Below are 27090 nucleotides of genomic sequence, written 5' to 3' on the forward strand. Positions count from 1 at the left end.
AGCTTTTTTTGATTGGATAGATTTGGAAAATGATATATAATATGTAATAAGAGATATTGAAGGGGATAATACCATTGTAATCGGAGACTTCGTTTTTAGATGTGATATTAGAAATTAAGAATTAGATAAGAAATATTTTATTTTAGAGACTAGTTTAGTGATAAGAAGAGTGTATAAGTAAAAATTTGAAGTTTTTTTATGATGGGATAGATAAGGTTAGAGGGAAAATATGGAATGTTAAAGTATTAACCAGTTGGTTAATGAATATGATAATTTTTGTATTGATGAATAATTCCGTTTGGATTAATGTTTGTTGTAATCGATGGCCACCACCCTTGTGTGTAACCTATGTAGTCCTAGCCCTAAGTCTATCCAATTTTCCTTACCTGTATCTGTAATAAATAAATAAAGCATTGTGGAAAAAAAAGAGATGTGGTGCACAAAGAGGAATTTTTGTTGAACTCAATATTCCTCCTAAGAGGCCTGCCCTCCTTCATTGACTGAGCAGCAGCTCAGTGACATATCTGGATGCACAGCAATGAAGTTGTTTGTCATTGCCAGCCTTCTGGGAACACCAAACTGCAGGCTGCGCAGAGCTCAGCTTTATTGGGTTTTGAGCCTTGCTGCCACACAGTTTAAAAGGAACAATGCTCAGAATAGGTCATAATGGTCCCTAAAAAGAAAACTATTGATGAAGTGAAGGTGTGAAAGTCTCCACTCTGAAATAGCACAGTGGTTCCCAAACTGAGTTTGGGCCCATTGGTGGGTTGCAACCCAATTTTTGCTGGGTCTCAAAGCCCCAAGCAGAGCTTCCAATGAAAACACTGGTGATGGAAAGATCAGATAACTAATTTTGTCAAGCCCTGAAGCTATTCAAATATTATATAGCTGCTAATTGCCCTGCAGTTTGCAAGCTTGGGTAAACATAGGAGATAAAATATTGGAGCAACTTTTTTTTCTGGTTACTGTTATTATTTCTTTCTATCTTTTTTTTAAGTCTCATAAACCTAGGTGAGTCCTGATAGAGCAGCCATTTTCCACCACTGTCCCATGGCACACTGGCGTGCCATGAATGGTCCCTAGGTGCCTTGCCAGTGTGCCCGGAGCTGGCAATTTTAGTGCCTTGCCAGTGTGCCCGGAGCTGAAAAAGGTTGAAAATCACTGCAATAGAGTGTCATTTTAAAAGGTGGGTCCCAGTGCTAAAAAGTTTGGGAATCACTGAAGTAGCATATACAAGAGAACAGAGAAGCAGCATGAAGATGGGGTTCTTACGCTTTTTCACTTTGTGGAACTTTCTCTGAGAACATTCTACTTTTTACCTGTCCCCCTTCTTTCCCTCACTTCTTCCTCTCATATAGTGTCTCTCTCTGCATAGTTTTATTTTCAGCTATACATCTTTTCTTGAAGATGTTGATCATGAGAGTTCCTGAAGAGACAGCTTGAATGTTGTAATTTAGACCCTATCCTAACATAAGGTGCAAGGAAGATAGGAGAGTGGAAACAGTTAGCTTAATATCACAATCCTACGCATGTCTATTCAGAAGTAACTTTCATTGTGTTCAATAGGGCTTGTACCCAGGAATGTGGGTATGGGATTCCAGCCTTAAGATCTTTTTGTTGAATAACTATTAATTATTGCTTCTTGCTTTAATTAAGATTGTATCAAGGTGCATTGTGGGTTTATCTCTCCACTGGTCACACATTCTTTATATACCTTATTTGCCATATTTTCTAATTTGCTCTTTATGTAGTTTGCTCTTAAGTATTTCACAAACCATATTCCTTTGCCCTTATAGCTATGTGATTTAATCCTTGTGCCTTAAAAATAAACTGATTTATTCATGTCAGTGATATCTCTGAAGCAGGGCCTGGGGGGCGGGGTAAATTGGGTAATTTGTACCCAGGCCCACAGTCAAAAAGGGGGCTCAGGAGCCAAAGGAGGGGCCCCAGAAATTTCCTGGGACATTTTCCTATCTACTCAGTGCAGCTTCAGCTATTGCAGCTACTAGCAAGCCATATATGCTGGGCTGAGGAATGCATACATGACATTCCTTAACACAGTGTCAAATCTGAGAGGAAATTAGCCTGCTACAGTAGCTCTTTGGCTTGTGGATCTGCTTACCAAGATGGAGTGCATAGAAGCTCAAGGACGCAGCTGTGGGACTACAGCTGCTGCAGAAGCAAGTTTGGGTACGCACAGGACACTTTCCATTCTAGTGTGAGCCTAAATACGATGATGCTAATTTTCTGCATGATTTTCTAAGTTTGAAAGATTTTAGAGAGGCTTACAGACCAATCCTATCCACACTTTCCTGTGAATAAGCCCCACTGACTCTAATGGGACTTACTTCTGAGTAGATATGCATAGGATTGGACTCTTAGGAGTGTGTTTGGTTTTCTGTATTACTGTATCTAGCCGCTAATGCCACATGGGTTGGTAGACCCGGGCTCCAAAGACTTTTCCAGCTGTCTCTCCCCTCCCCCCACCCTGTTTTGTCCCTCCTTGTCCCATTCTGCTTGCCTGTGATCACCCTCCCCTGCTCTGTTTCACCCCTCCCCCTTTGCAAAGGGGCCCAAAAGAAACTTTGTACCCCCTGACAAAGTTCCTCCCAGATGCCCTGCTCTGAAGCATGTGCTGACGTTTTGCACATGTTTATAAACATGCACATGTTTGTTTCTTGATTGTTAGTTTGATGTTTCTCAAGTAGCACCCATATCCAGAACCATTTTGAAACTGAGTGGACTTAGAGAAGTAATTTGTTATGGAGTATGCAGTTCCCAAACTTTTCAACTGGCTCCCTTGACGTACTGGGCTCCCCATTAGGGCTACAATCCTATACATACACAGAGCGGCAGGTTTTTCTGTGAGGATTTTGTGCGCCCCTTGGCTGGTTTCCACAGCTCCCCAGGGAGCCTCAGCTCACAGTTTGGGAACCACGGGAGGGTAGCTTTTCTGAGCCAATCAAGAGTGAGGTGCCCTTCTGGAATTTGTCATTCAGGAACTTGTTGAATTCTCTTTGAATGCCTTTGCTATCCTCTCTCTTCTTCAGGATGTACTGATGAGCAACACTTTGTATTTCATCTGAGCCCTATGAAGAATTATATGATTCCATAATGTCCTTTTCACAAGTAATGCTTAAATCTTTTAAAATTACATTTCCTGCATGTATAATTCAGAATGTACATTCAGTTTTGTTCGCTACTTTTTCTTTTAATACATTAGTATCCCCCAAATGGTGCAGCCAGCTGGAGTTCTGAACTGTGAAGGCATTGGTGACCTGAGTATGAGAGAGCTGAGCCTTCCTAATATTAAATCACACTTTAGCTGTGATGAGGTGTGGTATGCTATTTGTATTACACCATCACTTCACAGGAAAGCACAGGGCCCCAAGTCACTTTGGTTCAAATTCTTTGCTTAAAAGTACAGGCCAACACAAAGCAGCAGGTAAAAATCACTCTGTCTGTCTGTCTGTCTGTCTAATTTAAGCTCAGCTTTTCTGCCACACTATGGGCACTCAAGGCACTTTCAACATCTATGTAGAAATTAGCAGCAATACTGCTTTTGGGAAGAGAGATATCTAGACTTCTAGTTTTCTAGAAGCGGCAACACCCCAGGGGTCAGTAATGACTCTGTGCTTGCACAGGAGATCTGTCTTTCTGTCTTTCTTTCTTGTCTTAAAAAATATTGTACTGTGTAGATTTGTGTATTGTAGTATCCAACCCTTGAAACAACAAGTGATGAACCTAATGTGCATCTCCGTCTCTCTCTCTCTCTTCTCTGTGTGTGTATGAGAGAGAGAGAGAGAGAGAGAGAGAGAAACCTAGCTTCATTTAGCTGTTCTCATGGAGGAGGTCTGCCACCTGCATTTGAGCCTGTTCTCTGCTCTGGCTGGAATGTGCTCGATCCTGGGGAAGGGTTTGCAAAGCAAGAGAGCCAACTTTGTGGAAAGAGTTTTATGTAAGCCTCCCCGCCACGGCTAACTGGTACCAAGCAGAGCTCAACGCGGTTTCATAAGGAGGGGAGGGGGAAGGGGAGGGGGGGCAGAGAAAGAGGGTTGTCAAGAAAGAGTCGGCTCTTTCCCCGGGATTGCTGCTGTGCGCCTCTGCCGAGAGTGCGGGCTGGGGTTTGAGGACGCCCAGGAGGGCCAAGAGCGACAGGTACGGGGCTGCAGGGACAATGTGGGCGCCCTCTGGACGCATGATCTGTGCATTTTGGTGTTGTCTTGACAAGCCAGGCTCTTAGTTGGTGGGGGAGGCGAGGAGGGGGCCAGCCCACCTCTTCACGCACATGCACATGCCCTGGCCTTTGGGATGGTCTGCCAGGCTCCTTGTCCCTTCCCACTGGGCTTGCCAAAGGAGGGGGTGACAGAGGCGCGCGCTTTCTCCCGGAGTTGTTCTGATGGTGCTTGGCTGGGGGGGGGGCACTGGGTGTGGACTGCTGAACGGACAAAATGCCCAGCCACCCCCACTCGGAAGGACCCTGCCTGCCTGCCTGCCTGCCAGCCAGCCAGCCAGCCGTGGGGGCACCACACACACACTCGTGACGGTGTGTTAGCCAGCCAGGCGGAGCGCCCCGGGGAAGGTGGCGCGGCAGCCCGAGCATGTTAGCCTTGCAGCAGCTGCCTCCGCAAGACGAGCCCTACCGGCAAGTCCTCGCCAAGCAGCGGGTAAGGCAACCCCAGCGCCCGCGTCTGGTTCCCAGGGGGGACTCGGGAGGCGCCTGCCCGGGCTGGCTTCCAGGTGGGGCGCACCTGGGGAGAGGAAAGGACCGGGTGGTTGTAGGATGCAGGATGCTGGAATGAGGTCTCGGGAGGCGTCTCCCCAGGAGCGCGCCGTCCTTGCACCTCTGTCTTAAGTAAGCCTCAGGCTGCAATCCTAGCCACACTTTCCTGGGAGTAAGCCCCATTGACTATAACAGGACTTGCTTCTGAGTAGACATAGGCTTGGGCTCTAAACCTCACTGTTCCTAAACACTATTTGCGCCTCCTTGTAATTGTCCTGAGAAACAAAGTGGTTCAACAGCACTCCAGACTAGTGGCTCCGTCCCCCCCCCCCTTCTATGCCTTCTTAGAGACGGAATCTTAATCCTTCTTAAGGACTGGAGCCACCCAGGAGGGGTGAGTTCTGGCTCTTTACGTCGGTGTTTTTTTAATCTGCTCCCCTAAAAATTAAAGCGTGGCTGCGATGAGAAGGTTCTGATTTCCGTACAGGCAGCCGGGGTTGGGCTGGGTGCAGGTCCCTGTTCAACGTGCCATGTGTGGCACGGTCCAGGGCTGCAGGGCACCCATTTCCCCTGTGCGCTTCCGGAGCTTTACGCAGGGCAGGGAACTGCTAAACCTCCTCTATAAACACACCGGGTATCCCCTTTCATGCCAACGGGCCATGAACTGCAAGCGCCAGCAAAGGCGATCGGCTCCTCCTCTCTCGGATCAAGCCCCAAGCCCGCTTGCGCGCACGCTGGCAAACTGGCCACCTGCAGCCCGTCCCTAAGCGGGTCTACTCTAAAGTCGGTCCCATTACGTTCAATCGGGCCTGCTCCCAGGAAAGTGTGCATAGGACTGTAGCTCTACAATCCGATTCTATGCATGTCTAGTCAGAAGTAAGTCCCATGAGAGCCAATGGGGCTTACTCCCAGGAAAGTGTGGGTAGGATTGGATTGTCAGTCAGTGCTTCGGGAAGACGGATTTCGCTGCGCGCCTCACACTGCGAGTTCATCTATTAACGGGTGTATTGAAAGGCCTCCTTTGAGCCTCACTCAGTGCGCCACCTGGGGCAGGTGCGGAGTCAGCTCAATGCCGCATTTAATTCCGGAGTCCCGCTCCGTCCTTTGGAATGGGGGGAGCCCCCGTATGTAACTGGGTGCTGCTGAAGGTTATTAGGGCTACCCGGGACAGTGGAGTCTGTTGCCGGGGGAGATCCCTGCTGGAAAGCTTCGGTTTCTGGCGATTGCGAGCGCAGGCTGCAGTCCTAGCCACACTTTCCTGGGAGTAAGTCACACTGACTATAATAGGACTTGCTTTTGCTAGGACTGGGCTCTGAGGCTGCAATCCTAGCCACACTTTCCCAAGAGTAAGCCTCATTGACTATAATAGGACTTTACTTCTGAGTAGACAATGCATAGGACTGGGTTCTGAGGCTGCAATCCTAGCCACACTTTCCCAAGAGTAAGCCCCATTGACTATAATAGGACTTACTTCTGAGTAGACATGCATAGGATTGGGCTCACAAGCAGCCCCGAACAGGCACAGGGAAATTAAGGGGGTGGGGGTTTCAAGCCTTTTTGCTGCCTAGGTGATCACGTTCAACGCATTAGACAGACTTCCAGAGAGATCTTAAGATCCAGAGTCTCCCGTGCATCTTAAAAGCTTCCAGATTCTTGTAGCATCGTCAAGACTAACAGCCCAATCCTCTGCATGTCTACTCAGAAGTAACTCCCATTAGAGTTAATGAGGCTTACTCCCAGGAAAGTGTGGGTAGGATTGGGCTGTCACAAATCTATTTCAGAGTAAATAAAACTTTGGGGGAAACTAGAGCCCATTTCATCACATGCATGTGGCAGCTGCGTTCACGGATATATGTGTGGTGTAGTCTCTGCAAAGTCAGGGAGGAGAGCGGCGGTACCTGCAACACCTTTGCTTGGCTTTGCGGGCGCTGCTGGCTCAACCTGGAGGAAGTCCGGGGAGCCCAGAAGGTCAGGCAGACCTCAGCCAGAAACCGATCTCAGAGGGCCAGGTGCATTTCGTTGCTGGCTTCAGACGTAGTAGTAGCAGCGACGGTTCCATTGGGTGATCACAAACCTAAGTGACTCCTGCTGCTCCTCTCGCAGGGGCCTCGATCCGCTTTATCCTGCAAAGACAGACTCTTCGGTCAATCCAGCCTCACTTACACTTGCAAGAATGTTCCTCAAATCCAACCAAATCTGAGGGCTTGTTGATCTGGCTGCAGTTAGTTGTACAGTCTACACAAAAGCCCCAGGTGTTAGGTTTGCACTGACAATGCCACTTCCCCCCCCCCCCATAGTATCATTGTTAGTTCCTAAAATATTTATACCTGTTTATCTCTTTTCAACAATAAAAACATTATCAAAATAGTTTGCACACAAAAAAAGTTTGCACTGCCCCCCCCCCAGGTCACAATCTTGATAAAGGCTAAAAGGCGATATGGGCAAGTCGACACTGGAGAAGGGGTCTGCTGGGATGATTAGAGATAGTTGTTGTCTCCCTCCTAAATAGGAGAGCTCCTACTTTCAAAGGTACCTTGGCAGGGATCTTCAGAGTACAACTTGGAAGAAGGTAGAGGAGAAAATTGGGTGTGTGGGAGTATAAATAGAATGCTATATAGAAGGGGAGATAAAAGGAGACTTAGAGATTGCAGAGAAATTAAATGAGTTCTTTGCATCTGTCTTCACAGCAGAAGACGTCGGGTAGATACCGCTGCCCGAACGGCCCCTCCTGATCGAGGAGTTAAGTCAGATAGAGGTTAAAAGAGAAGATGTTTCAGACCTCATTGATAAATTAAGGATCAATAAGTCACCGGGCCCTGATGGCATCCACCCAAGAGTTATTAAGGAATTGAAGAATGAAGTTGCAGATCTCTTTACTAAGATATGCAACTTGTCCCTCAAAACAGCCAAGGTGCCAGAAGATTGGAGGATAGCAAATGTCACACCGATCTTTAAAAAGGGAAAGAGGGGGGACCCGGGAAACTATAGGCCGGTCAGCCTAACATCTATACCGGGTAAGATGGTGGAATGCCTCATCAAAGATAGGATCTCAAAACACATAGACGAACAGGCCTTGCTGAGGGAGAGTCAGCATGGCTTCTGTAAGGGTAAGTCTTGCCTCACAAACCTTACAGAATTATTTGAAAAGGTCAACAGGCATGTGGATGTGGGAGAACCCGTGGACATTATATATCTGGACTTTCAGAAGGCGTTCAACACGGTCCCTCACCAAAGGCTACTGAAAAAACTCCACAGTCAGGGAATTAGAGGACAGGTCCGCTCATGGATTGAGAACTGGTTGAAGGCCAGGAAACAGAGAGTGGGTGTCAATGGGCAATTTTCACAATGGAGAGAAGTGAAAAGCGGTGTGCCCCAAGGATCTGTCCTGGACTGGTGCTTTTCAACCTCTTCATAAATGACCTGGAGACAGGGTTGAGCAGTGAGGTTGCAAAGTTTGCAGATGACACCAAACGTTTCCGAGTGGTAAAGACCAGAAGTGATTGTGAGGAGCTCTAGAAGGATCTATCCAGACTGGCAGAATGGGCAACAAAATGGCAGATGAGCTTCAATGTCAGTAAGTGTAAAGTCATGCACGTAGGGGCAAAAAAAATCAAAACTTTAGATATAGGCTGATGGGTTCTGAGCCGTCTGTGACAGATCAGGAGAGAGATCTTTGGGTGGTGGTGGACAGGTCGATGAAAGTGTCAACCCAATGTGCAGCAGCAGTGAAGAAGGCCAATTCTATGCTTGGGATCATTAGGAAAGGTATTGAGAACAAAACGGCTAATATTATAATGCTGTTGTACAAATCGATGGTAAGGCCATACCTGTAGTATTGTGTCCAGTTCTGGTCGCCGCATCTCAAAAAAGACATAGAGGAAATGGAAAAGATGCAAAAGAGAGCAACTAAGATGATTACGGGGCTGGGGCACCTTCCTTATGAGGAAAGGCTATGGCGTTTGGGCCTCTTCAGCCTAGAAAAGAGACGCCTGAGGGGGGACATGATTGAGACATACAAAATTATGCAGGGGATGGACAGAGTGGATAGGGAGATGCTCTTTACACTCTCACATAACACCAGAACCAGGGGACATCCACTAAAATTGAGTGTTGGGAGAGTTAGAACAGACAAAAGAAAATATTTCTTTACTCAGGGTGTGGTTGGTCTGTGGAACTCTTTGCCACAGGATGTGGAGATGGCGACTGGCCTGGACGCCTTTAAAAGGGGATTGGACAAGTTTCTGGAGGAAAAATCCATTATGGGATACAAGCCATGATGTGTATGCGCAACCTCCTGATTTTAGAAATGGGTTATGTCAGAATGCCAGATGCAAGGGAGGGCACCAGGATGAAGTCTCTTGTTATCTGGTGTGCTCCCTGGGTCATTTGGTGGGCCGCTGTGAGATACAGGAAGCTGGACTAGATGGGCCTATGGCCTGATCCAGTGGGGCTGTTTATGTTCTTATGTAATGCTAGATGCAGGGGGGTGGCAGGGAGATGCAGGTATGTTATGGTCTTGTGTGTGCTCCTTGAGGCATCTGGTGGGCCGCTGTGAGATACAGGAAGCTGGACTAGTTGGGCCCTGGGCCTGATCCAGCAGGGCTCTTTTTATGTTCTTATGTTAAAATGAAGATGTTGCTCTTTAGGTTCCAACACAGGTTGACCATAAAGCTTTGCATTTTGAAGCAAAGTTTATTCTAATGCAATGTTTCTCAAACTGTGGGTCGGGACCCACAAGGTGGGTTGTGAGCCAATTTCAGGTGGGTCCCCATTCATTTCAATATTTCATTTTTAGTATAGTAGACTTGATGCTACCCTTATATGTGACTTCACTTGGAGAAATGTTACAGACCTGTACTTTTAACAAGCTACTATGTACGTTCTTTTACCAAAGATAGTCAATGGAACTTACTCCAGGGTAAGTGTGGGTAGGATCGCAGCCTAGGATTGTTAAAAATTCTCCTGCTTGATGATGTCACTTCTAGTCATGACATCACTTCCAGTGGGTCCTGACAGATTTTCAGTGGGTCCTGGTGCTAAGTGTGTGAGAACCACTGTTCTAATAGAACCTTTCTTCTATGCATCATCTCCACTGTGACTGAAACTATTGCGGTTTGCTTCCAAGTATCCTGAAATTCCTTCCTTCCTTCCTTCCTTCCTTCCTCATACTGCATATCTGATATGATATAATCAGGATCTGGGGTTTTACCAGGCTCCAGTTCAGCCCATGAACTGAGGGAAGCAAGACTGGGACTGATATGTAACTATATATTTGGTTTAAAAAAAAAAAAAGAAGGACCAAGGGTGCATTGAGGAAGAACATGATATTCAGTATTCTAGTTCTTGCCTTTGAAGACTTACTTCAGTCATTCCTTTTAGCAATTTTAAATAACTGGTAATATTCTAGACCTAAACGGCTTCCGCAATCTACGCCAGATCTACCCCATCTCTTAAAGGAGATGCTATTCTCACTTTTTTCCAAACCCCCCACACTTTCCCTGAATGTTCAACCAGTGATTTTAAATTTCAAACGTATTCAATGACAAAAGGGAATACTTGCCTGCTCTCAGCCAGTCTACAACTGGAGAAGAACCCAACAGTAAAATGTATTTCCTTGCTGTCCAGCCATCCGCAAACAGCATGCAGGGTGCTGATCTCTGCCTAGAGCATCTTCTTTGAACCTTGTGGAATTTATTACAAGCTGAGTAGCCTGGGTAGTCAAGCTATAAGGACCATATATCCAGGTTCCATCTGATTTTTTTAAAAATCCTCATAGTCTCTCAGCTGACTTCCAACAACAGTAGCCTCCTGAACAAGCTTCTCAACAGAGAATCTAAGGAAACAGGGTACATCAGGGTGCTTCACTAGAAATAAGTGAGCCTTAATATGAGTTTTAAAAGAGGCAATATGTTTGGAAAGCAAAGCATTTTGGAGAAAGTGAGCAAGAATCTGTGCTTGTTGTCAGCTTGTAGTTACCTATTAGTTGATTTTTTTTGCCCATTGCTTAACTGGTTAAAAGTTGCGGCTGTAGTTTGTAGCTGTCTAACATTTGGCTGTCCACCTTTCTGATGATGTTCTCCGGTCTTGTGGCAATGACTACATATTCAGATGAGAGCAACCAGTTGCTAATATTATCTCCCTCTGCTTCAAGTATCAACAGCTGGCGTAGGTAGAGACGCCTTCTCAGTACCACTTTCCCAGCCTGGGAAGGAATCTCCTTCTGGAGTTCAGCAAACCTTTTCAACAAATGAATAATATAGAAATCAAATGCAGGCTGCAATCCTAACCACACTGTCCTGAGAGTAAGTCCCATTGAACAAAATAGAACTTACTTCTAAGTAGACCTGGTTAAGATTGTGCCCATAGGTATCTAAAATTTGAATAAAGCTGACACAGGATGAAATCTGTCACGTAGGAAATGGGTTTACTGAGTATTTGAGTTTTTTCCCCTACGTATGCATCAAATGTAAATATAAATAGCAATCAAAACTGAAGAGCTGGGTATCTCAGTGTAGGATGGGGTAAATGCTTTCTATTCCTGAAAGATTCATTGACTCATGTATGGCTGATCCTCCCTCCACAAAGGCTGATAAGCATTCATCTGTTGTCAAGGAGGCTCAAACTGATCCCTCCAGGAGCTCATTGGACTCAGATTTCTTAGTCACAGTTGGTGTAGAAACCATTAATAAAATTACACAAGTTAAGGAAATGTAAGAGCAACTTAGATCCTTCCCAGCAGAACAATTTTAGTAGTGTTTTATAGCCAGCCTTGTGGTTTTCCACTTCTGAACATTTAAAAGTGAAATGTAATCCCCATTCCTTTCTTTTCATTTATTTACTGTGCTTCCCCCCCCCCCCAGTATAGACAAGTATTATGAGTGCTCATTATGCTTTTTTTTTTTTATATTGGCAACCTTCAGTCACGAAAGACTATGGTATCGCGCTCTGAAAGGTGGTTCTGGCACAGCATCTAGTGTGGCTGAAAAGGCCAATCCGGGAGTGACAATCCCTTCCACACTGGGAGCAAGTGCAGTCTGTCCCTGGTCTGTCTCCCTGGCTATGGGCCTTCCTTCTTTGCCTCTTTGCCTCAGACTGTTGGCAAAGTGTCTCTTCAAACTGGGAAAGGCCATGCTGCACAGCCTGCCTCCAAGCAGGCCGCTCAGAGGCCAGGGTTTCCCACTTGTTGAGGTCCATTCCTAAGGCCTTCAGATCCCTCTTGCAGATGTCCTTGTATCGCAGCTGTGGTCTACCTGTGCTTTCCTTGCACGAGTTCACCATAGAGGAGATCCTTTGGGATCCGCCCATCATCCATTCTCACGACATGACGCGTCTCTGTTTCAGCAGTGCATACATGCTAGGGATTCCAGCACGTTCCAGGACTGTGTTGTTTGGAACTTTGTCCTGCCAGGTGATGCTGAGAATGTGTTGGAGGCAGCGCATGTGGAAAGCGTTCAGTTTCCTCTCCTGTTGTGAGCGGAGAGTCCATGACTCGCTGCAGTACAGAAGTGTACTCAGGACGCAAGCTCTGTAGACCTGGATCTTGGTATGTTCCGTCAGCTTCTTGTTGGACCAGACTCTCTTTGTGAGTCTGGAAAACGTGGTAGCTGCTTTGCCAATGCATTTGTTTAGCTCATGACTTTGTGTACCTTGGCTCAACGATCTCCGACACTCTTTCTCTCGATACTGAGCTCATTATGCTGGTGTGCTGTTAATTTAAAAAACATTGAAAGTGAAAAATTGTTTTCTGGTTTCTTGGGAAATGAAACATTTAATAGTTCAAAATATCCCCCCCCCCCCCACACACACACGCTGCGGGAAAACATTGATTTCATTCTTTACTACAACTAGACTAGAATACCTATCAGCTATCAAATACTTTACTGTATATGATCTGTATATGATCTGAACGGGTTGTGGTCTTATAATTAATCTGAACCTGGTTCTGGCCTGCCATCTTTTTTATCCCGACACACACTCTGTGATTTTTTGATGCTGAATGACAAGTCACAAATCCAGTCAGAATAGTTTTTTACTATTAAATGTCACAGATCACCTGACAGGGGAGCAAAAAAATTAAGATTGGCAACTTAACTTTGGAAGTAGTAAGGAGTATGTAAAATAATAAAAAAGAGTGGCCAAAGACCTGCTTGTGAGCCACATGGAGCTCTTTGACACATAATATGCAACTGGCAGAAATACATTATCTGAGATCCATTTTGCATCACAATTAAGACAACCCCTGCTAACTGGTTTAGAGGCACTTTTTCAAGTGGGTGCTTCTCTTCTATTTCACAGGGGGAGAGTAACTGGGCCACCTCACCCCAGCAGTGTCTTTTCTAGTGGGTGACTGCTGGTGTTGCATCTTTTTAGATTGTGAGCCCTTTTGGGACAGGGAGCCATTAGTTATTTGATTTTTCTCTGTAAACTGCTTTGTGAACTTTTGTTGGACTAGATGGGCCTTTGAATAAATCCAGCAGGGTTTTTCTTATTCAGACAGAGATAGAGAAAATCTCACCCTGTTGAATTTCTGTCACATAGCATAGGGTTGCTGCAACCAGAGCCAGGATGGTGTAGTGGTTTGTGAGTTGGACCTGAATCTGGAAGATCCCACTCAGCAGTAAGCTTTCTGGGTGACCTTGGACCAATCACCCTCTTTCTCAGCCTCACCTATCTCACATGGTTGTTGTGAGGGCAAAAGGTGGGGCAAAAGGAGGGGAGAAATTGTGTACATTTATGAAATTATTATTATTATTATTACACCACCCTGAGCTCCTTGGAGGAAGAAAGCTTCTTATCTACCTCACAGGGTTGTTGTGAGGACAAAAGAAGGGGAGGAACCACGTACACCTTTGAAAAGCACTGCTGCCCTGTGAGGTGCCCAAGCACCCACAACACATGCGCTCCTGCATGTGGGTTGTGGGTGCTTGGGCACCTCACATGGTGGTGGCGCTTTCTGAAGGACTCCAGCAGAGAGGCCCTGCCTCACCTGCCTATCTCTTCTTGGGATCATGTCCCTGTGGGTGCACATGGGTTGAGGGTGCTTGGGGGCCTCACAAAGCAGTGGTGCTTTTAGAAGGACTATGGTGGGGAGACTCTGCCTCACCTACCTCCCCTCGCAATGCTCCTCCCTGTCGGGAAGTGTGTCCCTGTGGAAGCATGTGGATTGTGGGTGCTTGGGTGAATTGTGGAAGCCTATGTGCCCCATACAGTGGTGGTGCTTTTCTGTGGTTCTTTTCAAAGGACTCTGGTGGGGAGGCTGTGCCTCACTACCTCCACACACACTTCACATCCCTTCCTGGGAGTGCATCCCTGCAGGAGTGTGTGGGTTGTGGGTGCTTGGGCACCTCACACAGTGGCAGTGCTGCTCGAAGGACTACAGTCGGGAGGCTCTGCCTCACCAGCCTTCCCACATGCTGCTCCTCCCTGCCTGGGAGTGTGTCCCTGTGGGAACATGTGGGTTGTGGGTACTTGGGTGGGTTGTGGGTGCTTGGGCGCCTGACACAGCGGTGGTGCTTTTTGAAGGACTCTGGTGGGGAGGCTCTGCCTCACTGCCTCCCCTCACACTGCATGTTCCTGCCTTGTTGCATATCCCTGTGGAAGCGCATGGGTTGTGGGTGCTTGGCCGCCTCACACAGCAACGGCACTGCTTTTCAAAGGACTCCAGTGGGGAGGCTCTGCCTCACCTGCCTTCCTACACACCACACGTCCCTGCCTGGGAGTAGGCCCCACAGCATAAAATGGAACTTGCTTTGAGCAAACCTACTAAGGTTTGGCACTGTGAGGCTGCCTATGACCACTTTTCTGAGGAGCAGAAAAGGTGATGTTTAGCTTTCTAGTCAGCAAAAGAGCGGGAAAACGGTTGGCAGGAAAAGGGAAAGTGGCTGAGGGGAGTTAAAATAGGAGCGCCAGCAGGGGATTCCCTCAGAGAGATGTCAGTGGAAATATCTCACTGAGGGGGCCTCTCTCTGCCTTGCGGTGTTGATGGTTTCATTTAATTCTCCCACCCCCTTGGCAGTCATGAGCTGAGGGGAAGCCTGCAATGACATTCAGGCTGGGGGCAACCCCACCATCATCACCTCCCTCCCCTCCCTTTCGCCTCATCACTATTAATAGTGGTGGCCCAGCTGAGATGTCAGATTCCCCTATGCAATGGAAAGTCTGAGGCAAAAATACCACCATAAAAATAGAGCAGCTGGGAGGGAAGCCGGTGCCACAGGGAGGGGTGGGGAATCATCAGAGCCTGGTAGGCACTGGGCCAAGGCAAGGAAGGTCATTTCCCGCCCAGAGTGAGGTGTGCATTCCAATGCCACCCTCCCGTCGCCTCAAGGCTGGCAGAAGCGGCATTTCCCCCTCAGGATGCCCTCCCTGGGCTCCAAACAGAGCAGGGAGGTGTGGTGGGTGGGGAGGCAGGTGAGGCAGAGCCTCCCCACAGCAGTCCTTCAAAAGGTGCCGTTGCTGCGTGAGGTTTTTACTTTTAACAAGCTACCATGTATATTCTTCAAACAATAACAGTAAATGGGACTTACTCCTGGGTAAGTAAGGGTAGGATTGCAGCCTAGGATTGTTAAAAAATTTTCTGCCTGATGATGTCACTTCCAGTCATGACATCACTTCTGGTGGGTCCTGAGAGATTCTCATTCTAAAAAGTGGGTCCCAGTGCTAAATGTGTGAGAACCACTGATGCAGAGAATGAGAATGCTGTTTAAAGACAAGTGGAGGACAGGTTATCACAGAGTAAATCAATATTGCAAACATCAGAAGAAGTTGAACTTTCATCAGTGTGTAATTGGGGGTGGGGAGAGAGGCAGAAATTTTTGCTAAGAGCATTAGGACATTACAAGCATATTCTTCCTGTTTTCCTTTGTGAAATATTGGAAAGCGTGCATCTCTGCACTTGAAAAAACTTCATATGTTGAATTTCTGTCTGTTGTGGAATTGTAAAGTCCAGATGTAAAAGTGGCACTGGGTAAAATTATCTCCTTTCTCTTCCTTGTCAATGAAACTAGGATTAATTGGTGGGTCATGTGAGGCCTAAAGTGCATTTATGTGGTGGGATGGGGAAAGCATGCTTTTCGCTTGCTGCTTCCTAATACTGTTTGATCGTAAAGAATACTATATATAGGCGTGCTCCCTTATCTGTGAGTTCCATTCTGGAACTCCCCACAGATACCTGAAACCACAGATATGGGCGAACGCCCATCTCCGCGGTCTGGGGGCTGCCCTCTCCCACCACTCCCCTCACCTCCAGATAGTTGTCTGAGCTCAGCAGAGGCTGTGGACATCTGTCCCTGGCCTCTGCCAGGCGAGCTGTATAGCTCATAACACGTGACTTCCGGTTTCTCCGTGAAACCAGAAGTCGTGTTTTGAGCTATACAACTCAGTCTGAGCCCTCCTCTGGAGGGGGTATGTGTGGGGGTGTGCCTTGGGGGGGGCCCAAGCCTGATCTGCGGATAACCAAATTCAGGGATATGGGATGCGTTGATATGGGACCCCCTGTAGTCCAATTATTCTGATATATTACTAGCATAATCTGGGTAGCCACAACGCAGCCCCGAAGTCAGGGAACAATGCTCCCTTACATTGAGGAGGCCTCTGTGACTGCCTCCTCACCACAGGATGCAGAGCTTGCCCCATTGGCACAGCTGCACCGGCACTGGAAAATTGGATAGAATTGGGCCCTGAGTCACTCAATAAGAGACGTACTATACTACTGCAAAGTAGTGATTTGTTGCATCCCTGGATACGTTTTTTTTTTATTTTTAAAAGAGACTCCCAGTTTATTCCTGACTGGATAATCTGATACTTTGCTTCAGTATCAGGTACTCCCAGACCATTCACTGGACACATCCCTACATATGTTAGAAGAAATGACCTGACTGGATTCCTATGCTAAACTGAAATGGTAGTCAATTTACAGCTGAAATAAAAGTCCCACGCTATGGTGCAGCCCCTCTTGCATCCAGTGCAAGAATTGCAGATGCTGGAGATCTCCTTGGGGTAAGAGGACATTTGTCACCTTACCCTGGATGAAGCCCCAGCAGCCACAATGGGGCTACTCGGATGTGCTCCAGTGATATTGCTGTTGCAAATCCGAGCTGCATCTTGTTGGGCTTCCAAGCCTAGGAAAGAGGATAGGATACTGCAGTAGCTGCTGCTGCCATTCCGAACCCTTCTTGGGCCTGATATGCGCTCCTCTCCACCCTCTCCTGCCCCATAATACCTCCAGTGCTCCAGTTCTGCCCTCCTGCACCCCCTGCTGGCCAGTAGAGTGCCTACTTTTTTTGGTGGGCACAGGCCTTTGACTAGTGGTGGCTGGCTGGCGGCAGCCTTACTGTTGGCATGACAATCATTCATGACAGTGCACGTGCCTGTCCTGTCAGCGACAGCTGACTTATGATTGGCAATGCCGTTTCTCTCTTTCTCTGTCTCTGTCTCTCTCTCACACACACACACATGCTATTTTCTCTCTTTCCTGCCTCCTTGCTTAATCACAGCCCCATGTCGATCCAAATCATATCCCTAGTCCTCTTGACTGTAACCTTATCCTGCTGATTGTATAAACAAATTGGTTAACCTGTATCTAACCACCTCGTGAATACTCCTGTGGACTTTGCCTGGCAAGTAAAATGGGGTTATCAGGTCAATTTTAGTGCTGATTGAAAATTTCATTATTGCTCATTTCTAGATCTATGTTCTTCAAAAAGAAAAAAGGAGTTTTCTCTGCTAGAGGCTTTGCCCCACTCTATTTGATTTCTAATTTCAGTTTTCAGGAATCCAACCATACAGCTGTTTTAATTGTAAATGCCTTTGTTCAGATCTGACATGTCTGCTGTCCCATGTGTGTAAGGTATCAGTTTAAATGAGAAATACAATGCATGTAAGCAAGCAAGACTGAAATGAAGGACCGTGCTAAAGATAGATGTGATGAAATGTTTTCAAAAATATGACTTGCAATTCGGGGAATCTGGGCTCAGCTGAGAGCAAGAAAGGTGAAGGACCCAGGGGGCTATTTTAGTTTTTTTGTGGTTCATGTTATCATGGAGATTTTCCATACACTATTTATACATACAAAATGTATGTATAAATGTATTATCATGGAGTTTTTCCATACACTATTTATACATACAAAATGTAGCAAGTACTGAAAAATATTTCACGTTTTTTTCCCCCAAGCTATAATTGAACTTTTTTTAAAAAGAAAGCAAACAAAAATAACCCATTTGTTAATAATCAATACAAAACAAGCCAGAAACTGTTAATAATATAATTCTAAGTTATGGAGAAAAATCTTATTTTGCTCAACTACTTCACAAACGTCTTATCTGGAAATGTTTATTTAATACCCATGACACATCCACATTAAAATTGTTAGTTTTACCATTTTGAAAATTCTCCAGTTTTTTCCCATCAATTCCAGTTTAGAGGAAAACTTTGAAGTTTTTCCATTTAGACTACTTCTAGACATTCAATCATTAAATATTTATAACCTATTCCAGATTTTCCATTTCAGCTAGACCAGTAACATATCCTAAAAATAACACAGATGGGTCCTTTTGTAATACAATCCCCGTTAATTAAATTCACTGCTTTCCCCATAAGATTTAACTTTCTTGCAGGCCCACCAATAATGAAGAAAGTCAGCCCTAAGCTTGCATACTTCTAACTCAAAATATTTGCACTATCAATCTGATATATTTTGTGCTGCAGTAAACTACCATCTATATAAGAACTTATTAAAAGTTTGTTTAATATTGGCAGTCATTGTAAATTTAGAACTATATGCTAAGATATATGGCCACTAATTATGTGAGTAGCTACTTCTAATAGGCTTTACTGAAATCTTCCTTGATTAACAGAAAAATCTTTCAAATTATCCAAAGTTGTAACTTTTAGAAACTTTCAAGTTATGCTAAAGGAGTGAAATGGAAATTGTTTTTAGATGCCTTGCCCTATATTAAGATAAGATATAAATATTTTAACAATATTTATCTTCAGGAACCTTAAGCCTAAGTTAAAATTTTCAATAATATACTGAATCATTCATTTAAAAAATCAGTGCACTACTATGTTAAAGAATGCATGCACAACATCACAAAACCACAAAAACAAAAATTACCTATGGTCATAATTGTTTTTTAATTTATTTAGATAACATAATAATTAAGGCAGTCTTCCTCTTCCTTTTTGTTCCACTACTGGAAAAAAAATAACTGATAAATGACCACGATTTTTGAGTGAAGGACTGAGTAATTCTCAGAAAATAATGGACAGCCCAATCTTAACTATGTAGTGCTTGGGATAGTCAAACCACCTGGCCTGTGCTGTATCCAGTGCTAATTGGGAGCTTATTTGAGGTCTCCTTGGGGTAAGGGGATATTTTCTCCCTTACCCAAGTAACACCCCAGCCCCCATTATGGGGCTACTTGGATCTCTACCAGCTGGCAGAAGTCACATGCCCGATCTGATCTCGGAAGCTAAGCAGGGTCAGGCTTGGTTAGTACTTGGATGGGAGACTGTCTGGGAATACCGGGTGCTGTAGTCTTATACCATAGTCTTTCGAGACTGAAGGTTGCCAACCAAGCAGCCTTGTGTAATGCAGGCAGGCCCAGGAAGGGGGTAAGGATATGACAGAAGAGGCATCTGTCAATCCCGCCTCCTCCCAAGCCTAATCAGCCCCCTTCTGCTCTCCGCCACACAGAAATGCTACCTCCCTGCCTCTGATCCACCCTCACACTGCCCCTCTGCTTTACAGCATGTTTGTGACATCTAGGCTTGCTAAGCAGCTGCAGCACTGGTGAATCAGTAAATCTGGATTGCCCTCTGACTTATCTTAGCTACACAGAAATGAGGAACTCATTTTAGACATGTATTTTTCCACTGCAGGGTGAAACCAGTGATAGGATTCCCCTTCAACTGTTTTGTTGGAATGGTACCAACATGGAACTGTACACTAAATATACTTTGTGTTCAGGAATCACTAATAGGTATTCCCTCAATGGCATTACTCCAACGACATATTTACAATTTCATGCTGCCAGAAATGGGATAGCATATGTGAAAGGATCTTAATTTAGGTACCAAGTTAGCTACGGCACCCTCCAGAGGATAGTAAGCATAAGAAGACTCTATTAGGCTGCACAAGTAAAATTATTTCTTTTGCTTTTCTTGTACAGAAATCAAATTGAAGCCTGTAGAATGAGAAAGTCTTCAAACGTTTGCCAGACAATCAGATAATCAAATTTTTTTGCAATACATATTGTTCACCAATGTATTTATTTTATTTTTCACATTTTTCCTCCAAGAAGCTCATGGTAGGGTGCATAGTTATTCCCCTGCTTTTGTCCATACAACAACCCAGTGGGGTAAGTGAGGCTGAGAGAAAGCTTCATGGCTGAGTAGGGATTTGAACCTGGATCTTCTAGGTTTAACTCTCAAATCACTGCATCATCCTGGCTTACCATCTGTAGCTTAATTATAAATATACAGGTTGGCCCTTGGCATCCATGAGGATTCCATTCCCAGAACCCGCACAGATGCCAGAAATCGCTGATAGTGAAATCTGCTACAAAAAAAATTAAAAATAGCATCTCTTTAAATTGTGGTTTAAAAACTGCTTTTCTTACCATTGTAGAGTGACAGGCAGCGGTCTCTGGTGATTAAAACATCTGTTCTCAGGTTGTGCAGAGGCACGTGACTCCTACCCTTGGCCTTGGCACCCTGAAGAGTGCAATATGGAAGTGATTAAATGTTGCATTAAACAATTTGCATGGCATTCTGGGGCTGCCACGGGAGGGGGTTGCAACCTGGAAATAGCCATTCTAATTGCCAGAGGCTGCCTGCTTGCAGCTCTGCAATGGTAAGAAAAGCAGTTTCTAAACCATGATTTAAAGGTTTAAAAAACTGAGAAGGAATTATTCTTTGTTAATTACTATTACTTGCTGTCAGTTCTGATTCTTCTCCCTAGTCTCCGTCTTCATCACCTCTGAACTCCAAATTAGAAACTCCCTTTGCACTTCAAACACTTTCAGTTCATGTGCTGGTTGTCTCTTGGACTTTGCTGGTGCCCCGAGTCGACTAAAAATATTGCCTAAACACATGTAAAACTCTCATGGATGTCCATAGGGGAGGATGGGATGCTTGCCCCCTGCAATTCTAAACACCAGTGGGAGACTGGCTTTGTCAAAATGAGGCACAAGTGCAAGGAAAATTCTTAAGCACACCTTTCAAAGAACACCTGTGCTGAAGTGGAATGCACTCTGTGTATAAATAAAATATTAATCCCACCAATCATTATATTAACCTCACTAACCCCAACAATCATTATAATGTGTTATAATAATAACAATGGCATCGCTAGGGTTGCAAGGGGTGCTGCCCGCACCAGGTGACGCACACTGGGGGAGGGGGGGTGACAGCACTAGTGACCAAAATCACTAAAATTGTGGTTTGTAAGAATAATACCATCATGTTATATACCATTCAATGTGTGATCTACAGCAGAATACAATAAAACTAACCACTTTGAAATATCTCTATTCTATCAAAAGATATGGCAAAAAAACCAGGAGAGTTGGGCGATGGTACATCACCATGCCCACCACCTGGGTTGTTGCCCTGCCTACTGCACGGGAGGAGGTCCATCACGGGGCTGATGTGCTGTCCTCCTGCACTGGGTGTCACAAACCCTAGTGAAACCACTGAATAATATAACACATTAACCCTACCAGCTCTGAATTCATCAGTTGCCGCTGCCTTTCTCACCCCCATGGTGAGACAACTTTGATGACTCCTTGATGATTGGCATATTGTACAGAGAGATTGGTAATGATAGCAAGTTGTTGGCAAAAAGAGATCAGATGATATATTTCAGTATTTGGCCACAGAGCTGTCAGTATCCTACATGTTTCTAAATTATGTTACTCAGCAGTTTATAAAAGGTTAACTACTTAGACAGCTCTCTATTTTATCAAATGGAATACTTGAAGGAAATTATTAATGTAATAGTAACAATAGCTGTATGCGAAAGCCAGCTTATCAAGTACAGTTTTCTTAGCTTTTTGTAGCTAATCAAAGATATCTTTCATAATAATGTCATAATTAGCAATATAGTACTAACTGCATTCTAGTAACAAACATAAATTGTTTATAAATGACAACTCTTTTATTGGAATTATGATGTTGGAAACAAGAAAAACTTTGTCTTGACTTGCAACGTGTTAATTAACCCAGAGAGACTGTTGCTTTGTGTTATGCTTTGAGCATTAATCAATAGTTAATTTTCTCTGTTCTTGTTTGTGTGCTGGCATTTTGTAAGGGTTTCTTTTGTTTGCAAACAAAGTCAAAGATTGTTTATTGTATTAGCTAATAGCCATCACAATAAGATAAAACATGTAAATCCAAAAATACATCAAGATACAAACAACGATAAAATGATAAAATTAGGTCAAAATCAAGCACAAAAGGCACCTACACCCATCATATTAAGGAATCTCCTTTACAATCTATTGCTATTTCCCCCAGGTAGTTGGCACGAATAGTTCTGGCAGCTTTAGCAAACAACGCCACACTATAGGTGACCGATGGGTCACAATCGGAAAGTAACCAATACAATTTCGTAAGTGTGTTCTCCCCGTGAAGGGTAGCCAAAATAGGCTCCAAAAATCTTACCCTAGGATTTGGATAAAGCTGACAATGAAGCAGGTAATGTACAATATCTTCAATCTGTCCTGCTCCACAAATACAAAGCCTCAAATGCCTGGAATGGACATATATCTGCCATCTAGAACTGCAGCTGGCATAGTTTGAAAACGCAGTTCAGTGAACGCCTTTCTCAAGGAGGCAAAGGTAAGTGAATATAAATATTGCACTCTTGAGTGACTTGGTTTCAGGAAACAGTACAACTGGGAAAAATCTGAAGAGCTTACTATTCCTGATCATTATCCAGTTTAAACATCCATTCCCTTAGCATTTGTTTTATTTCAGAAAAGACAAAAATGTCAGTAGAAAGAGCTTTAGATTTTAGGAGCATTTGCACCAGAGTGGCCCAGCCTCCTCTTCTCCACTGCTCGACCAAACAGAGTTTAGGAAGACAATTTTCTGGCATGACCAGGACTCTCTTGTAATAAGAAATTATAGCTACGACAGCCCTGGCCTTAATAGATACCATACCTGTCTCCATTCTAAGAAAAGCTGCCGGAGTTTTTGTTTGCAAACTGCAAGAGACTTCTCTTATGTTTAAGGAATGTTGTTTTCATGGAATGGATGAATGAATCAAAATCAAATTAACTCAATCCTACCTAAATCCCTGTATGGCAGTGCACGAGAGCTGAAGAGGCTTTTGCTGTATCCCACTGGGGATTTTTGACTGCTAGAGCTCTCCGTGGGGTTGGGGTAAGGGGATGTTTGTCCCTTTATCCTGGGGTAAGATGCAGGATCAGCAGTAATGGGTTAACTTGGACCTGTGCCAATGATATCGTTAATCCATGTAGGTGGATCAGGACCAGGAAGCAGGTTTGGATATGACTCTGCCATGGTGCTGTAGAAATCTCCTTACTATGCTTCATGTGTGGTTCTGTCAAACCTGGAAGTGCATTACTTCAGGCAGAGGCGTTCCTGGGGCAACCCCCCTTTTCTGCCCCCACACCCCCTTTACCTTTCCCCCTGCCACTGACCCAAAAGTAATTGCAGTGACATCATCACCACAATTACTTCCATGCAGCTACCTCCTCCACTCCCCCTTTGAAAAAAGGGGGGAACGAAGGAGCAGCCAAGACCCCAACAGAGCCTTCTGCGCCGCTTCCAGCAACCTCAGACCACTCCAGTGGAGCCCTCTGCACCACTTACAAGCAGCGCAGAAGTCTCCGTCAGGGCCTGGGACGCAGCTCACGTCTCCTCCAAAATCAGAAGTGGTGCACTCCGCTTCTACGCCGCTCTGAGGGATGCCTTCAAACGCAGAGGAGGGGCATCCAGAATCGCTGCTGGAGAGGCAGTGAGGTGCTGCTGCTCCAACAGCGATTCAACACCAGACTGGGGCTGCCCCCTCTCCCCTCCTCCTTTATAGGAGGAGACAAGATGACGTCCTAGAGAGGCAGCGTGCTGGAACTTGTGACTCCCAGCATGCAGACACTCTAGGGTGCCATATTGTCTACTCTGCAGGATAAGAAACGAGCACCCTAGGGCGTCAGCACACAGGGAGTCACAACTCCCACCGTGCTGCCCTTCTAGGGCACCCGTTTCCTCTCCTCCTATACAGGAGGTGGGAAGAGGGGGTGACCCAGTCTGGTGCTGAATCACTGCTGGAGAGGCAGCAGCTTGCTGCCTCTCCAGCAGTGATTCTGGGCACCCCTCCTCTGTTGAGAGGAGGAAAGAAGCTGCCAGCTTCTTTCACTTTAAAAACAGGCAGCGGGGGGGGGGGAGGAGGCTTGCGGAGGCACCCCAGAGTGTTGGCACTCAGGTCATTTGCCCCACTTGCCCCCCTCCAGGTACGCCTCTGACTTCAGGTTTTATTTAAAGGGACACTTCTGGCTTTAAGGAAACTGTACGGGGAGCAAGGTAAGGAGGGGGATAATTTTCTTCCTGTTCAGGTGAGTGAGAAAAAAATCATTGCAGCTTGAATCAGAAGTGGGCTGGAAGGAGGCAGAGACAGACTAGGGGTGAAGCACACCCTCAATCTGTCCCCTGGACCTCTTGCAATCCATTGCTGATGCAGTCCACCTCCCTTTGTGGTTAGGCCAGTGATGGAGGTGCCTAAACCCAATTTTAAGGGTTTTGTTTTTTTGTTGTCGAATTATAGTTCTTCTTTGTTGGTGAGAACGGGTGGGTGTGGGGGTGATTAATTGGGCCGGGGATACACCCCTGTTTCTATAGAATGGCCTAGATGTAAAAGAGGGAGCTGTTCATGATTCCATTTGAGGATAAATGTAGTGTGGCCTAGAGAAAGAGAGACTGGTTTTGAGAGTGGGATATGTCCTTGTGTTGATTCATGCTTGTAATCAAACTAAATTATATATATTAGAATGAACTAAATGCCTTTGCTTCTCATTTAGGAAAATAACAAGTAAAGTAACTTGGACTGCCAAAGGAATCCTCCATATGTTTGAGATAGAGCATTGTTCTGGCAATGGGCAAATTAGCTTTTTAAAAAATCATTGTTTGCATGCATGTAACACAACAGAAATGTGTTTTAATATGAATGATTTTCTTGGTTACTAAGTTGTATAATTGCTCAGAGCACTCAACTGATGAGGTGCATGGTCTACAATTAATAACCTTTCTATTCCAAAGAGATTATAAAAGATTTGGTATTTGTCCTAGATTCCTATTAAAATTACAAAAAAGGCTTAAAAAAGAAGTGTGTACAGTAGTGTGTATTAAACACCTCTAAAAATAAATCCTTTAGGACAGCTGGTCCAGTCTTTTGGATAAACTCAAAAATACCCTGTTTTGTGTTTGCTTTAAAAAGCTACTTTTTTTTTTTTTAATCTGAACCACAGATTTCAAAGCAATTCTAGCATGTAGTTCCTTATAATGAACATTTTTCAATCATAGCATACATTCTACTCATTAATTTTATCAATATAGGAGTGCATCACTTAACAACAGGATACATTCTGTGATCCCCATTGTTATGTGATGAGGTTGTTAAGTTGTCCAGCCCAATCTAGTGCCTTTGTTGTGCAAACAGACACTGCTTGCCAGAAACTAGCTGGCTGCACAGGCTACTGGAGATAGATTTCCTCTTCTTTGCATTAAAAGCCTCTTGTTGTGTAAATTTGTGTAAATAAGTTGTGTAAATAGACACTCTGCTGCAGGCTGTGGAAGTCCTGCATGCCTCATTAAAAGCCTTTTTGTTGTGCTTTGACCACCATCATAAATGTGTCCCATCATTAAGTGGAAGGTTGTTAAGTGACACACACCTGTATTTTGAATGGGGTAGCCATTATGTCGAAGTAGCCATACTTACTTAGTTGTTATTCATGTCAGAAATGATAAAACTGTGCTTTTCTGTACTTCAGGCTTCTATAACAGATGAAAACAATATGGAGGATGGTTGCTCTCAGAAACTGGCCTCTGCCAAGTATTTTCGACTGCTGTTACTAATATTGATTCCATGCATCTGTGCCCTTGTACTTTTGTTGGTAATTCTTCTCACATTTGTAGGTGAGTACTGTAGAATGTAAATGAGAACAAATGAGAAACATACTGAACTTAACTAGATGGTGTAAACCAGGGGTGCCCAAACTCTGGCCCAGAGGCCACTTTCCGCCCTCAGGGAGCCCCGATCCAGCCCACAGGGAGCCCTCAGTCTCCAATGAGCCTCTGGCCCTCCGGAGACTTGCTGAAGCCCATGCTGGCCCGATGTGACTACTCCCAGTGCGAGGGCCGACTGTTTGACCTCTTGTGCAAGCTGCGGGCCGAGGGCTCCCTCCGCTGCTTCACATATGAGAAAAGGCCAGCCTTGCTTTGTGCAAGGTCTTTTATAGGCCTTGAGCTAATGTGAGATCTTCATTCATTCATATAAGTTCAATTTCTAATATATTCATTTATGTAAATTTATTCAAATTTTAAAGGTAAATTAATTATTTTTCCCAGCACCAAACACAGTGTTAGAGAGATGATGTGGTCCTCCTGCCAAAATGTTTGGACACCCCTAGTGTAAATGGCTGCTTGAAGTGCTTTTTTAATAATTTAAGAAAAATCTCCAGATGTGAATATGTTTCTTTGGTAGGCAAGAGTAGAGGTGTAATCAATGGAGAGCGCACATATGTGTGGGGTGGGGGGGGGAAGTTTAGCTCTGGGACCTTTTCTTTAGCAGGAGCAGTGACTCAGGTGCTGCCTCTGAAACATTTTCGACAGAACCATAGTTGAGAAGAAACAGACTCTGCAGGAGAAACTGAGAAATTTGCCAAGGGTCAACATCTTTTCAGAGGACTATCTGAGGACAATAGTTGGCTCAAGCTACCTTAAGGTTAAAATGTTATGCAAATTTACCTGGGGAGTATGTCCTACTGCACACAGTGGAACTTACTTCTGAGTAAACACACATAGGCTACATGCATAGAAAACACTCAAATCTACTTGTCATATTTATTTGGACTTTTAAAAAATCCAATTTTTATCTTCTGTACATTTGTTTTAAAGCTGTTGCAAGAATTTAGTTGAAATGTCCTATATCTTTAAAGGAAACATAATAAGTTCAAAGTAAAGATTAAGTGCCAAGACAAAACGTTCTCATTTTAAGTTGATTTCTCTTGTTGTATAGTCATGCAGTGCAATCCTATATTGCGCTAGAACAGGCAGGCCAGGAGACCCGCACTGTATCCAGCGCAAGATTGGGGTTAGAAGTGGCTCAGCCAGAAGCAAGTGGA

At 44.8% G+C, this 27090-nt stretch overlaps 1 protein-coding gene across 5 annotated transcripts in view; it reads left to right on the top strand.

Annotated features, from left to right (window-relative positions):
* Nucleotides 1-3370: 3370 nt before the first annotated feature.
* The window catches only part of CORIN (corin, serine peptidase), a 128590-nt gene continuing 104870 nt past the window's right edge, over nt 3371-27090 (top strand). Inside the window, exons 1-2 of one of the 5 annotated variants that reach the window (XM_066632035.1) lie at nt 3371-3445; nt 25738-25882. In XM_066632035.1, the coding sequence (XP_066488132.1) occupies nt 25762-25882 (121 nt within the window). In that variant the 5' untranslated portion in view covers nt 3371-3445; nt 25738-25761. Of the gene's footprint in view, nt 3446-3938; nt 3959-4081; nt 4159-4401; nt 4668-25737; nt 25883-27090 lie in introns of those variants that run through there. The other 4 variants (XM_066632036.1, XM_066632034.1, XM_066632033.1 and 1 more) reach the window with 4 other exon arrangements.

Source organism: Tiliqua scincoides, chromosome 6 (assembly GCF_035046505.1).
Source record: "Tiliqua scincoides isolate rTilSci1 chromosome 6, rTilSci1.hap2, whole genome shotgun sequence".
Taxonomy (NCBI): Eukaryota; Metazoa; Chordata; class Lepidosauria; order Squamata; family Scincidae; genus Tiliqua; species Tiliqua scincoides.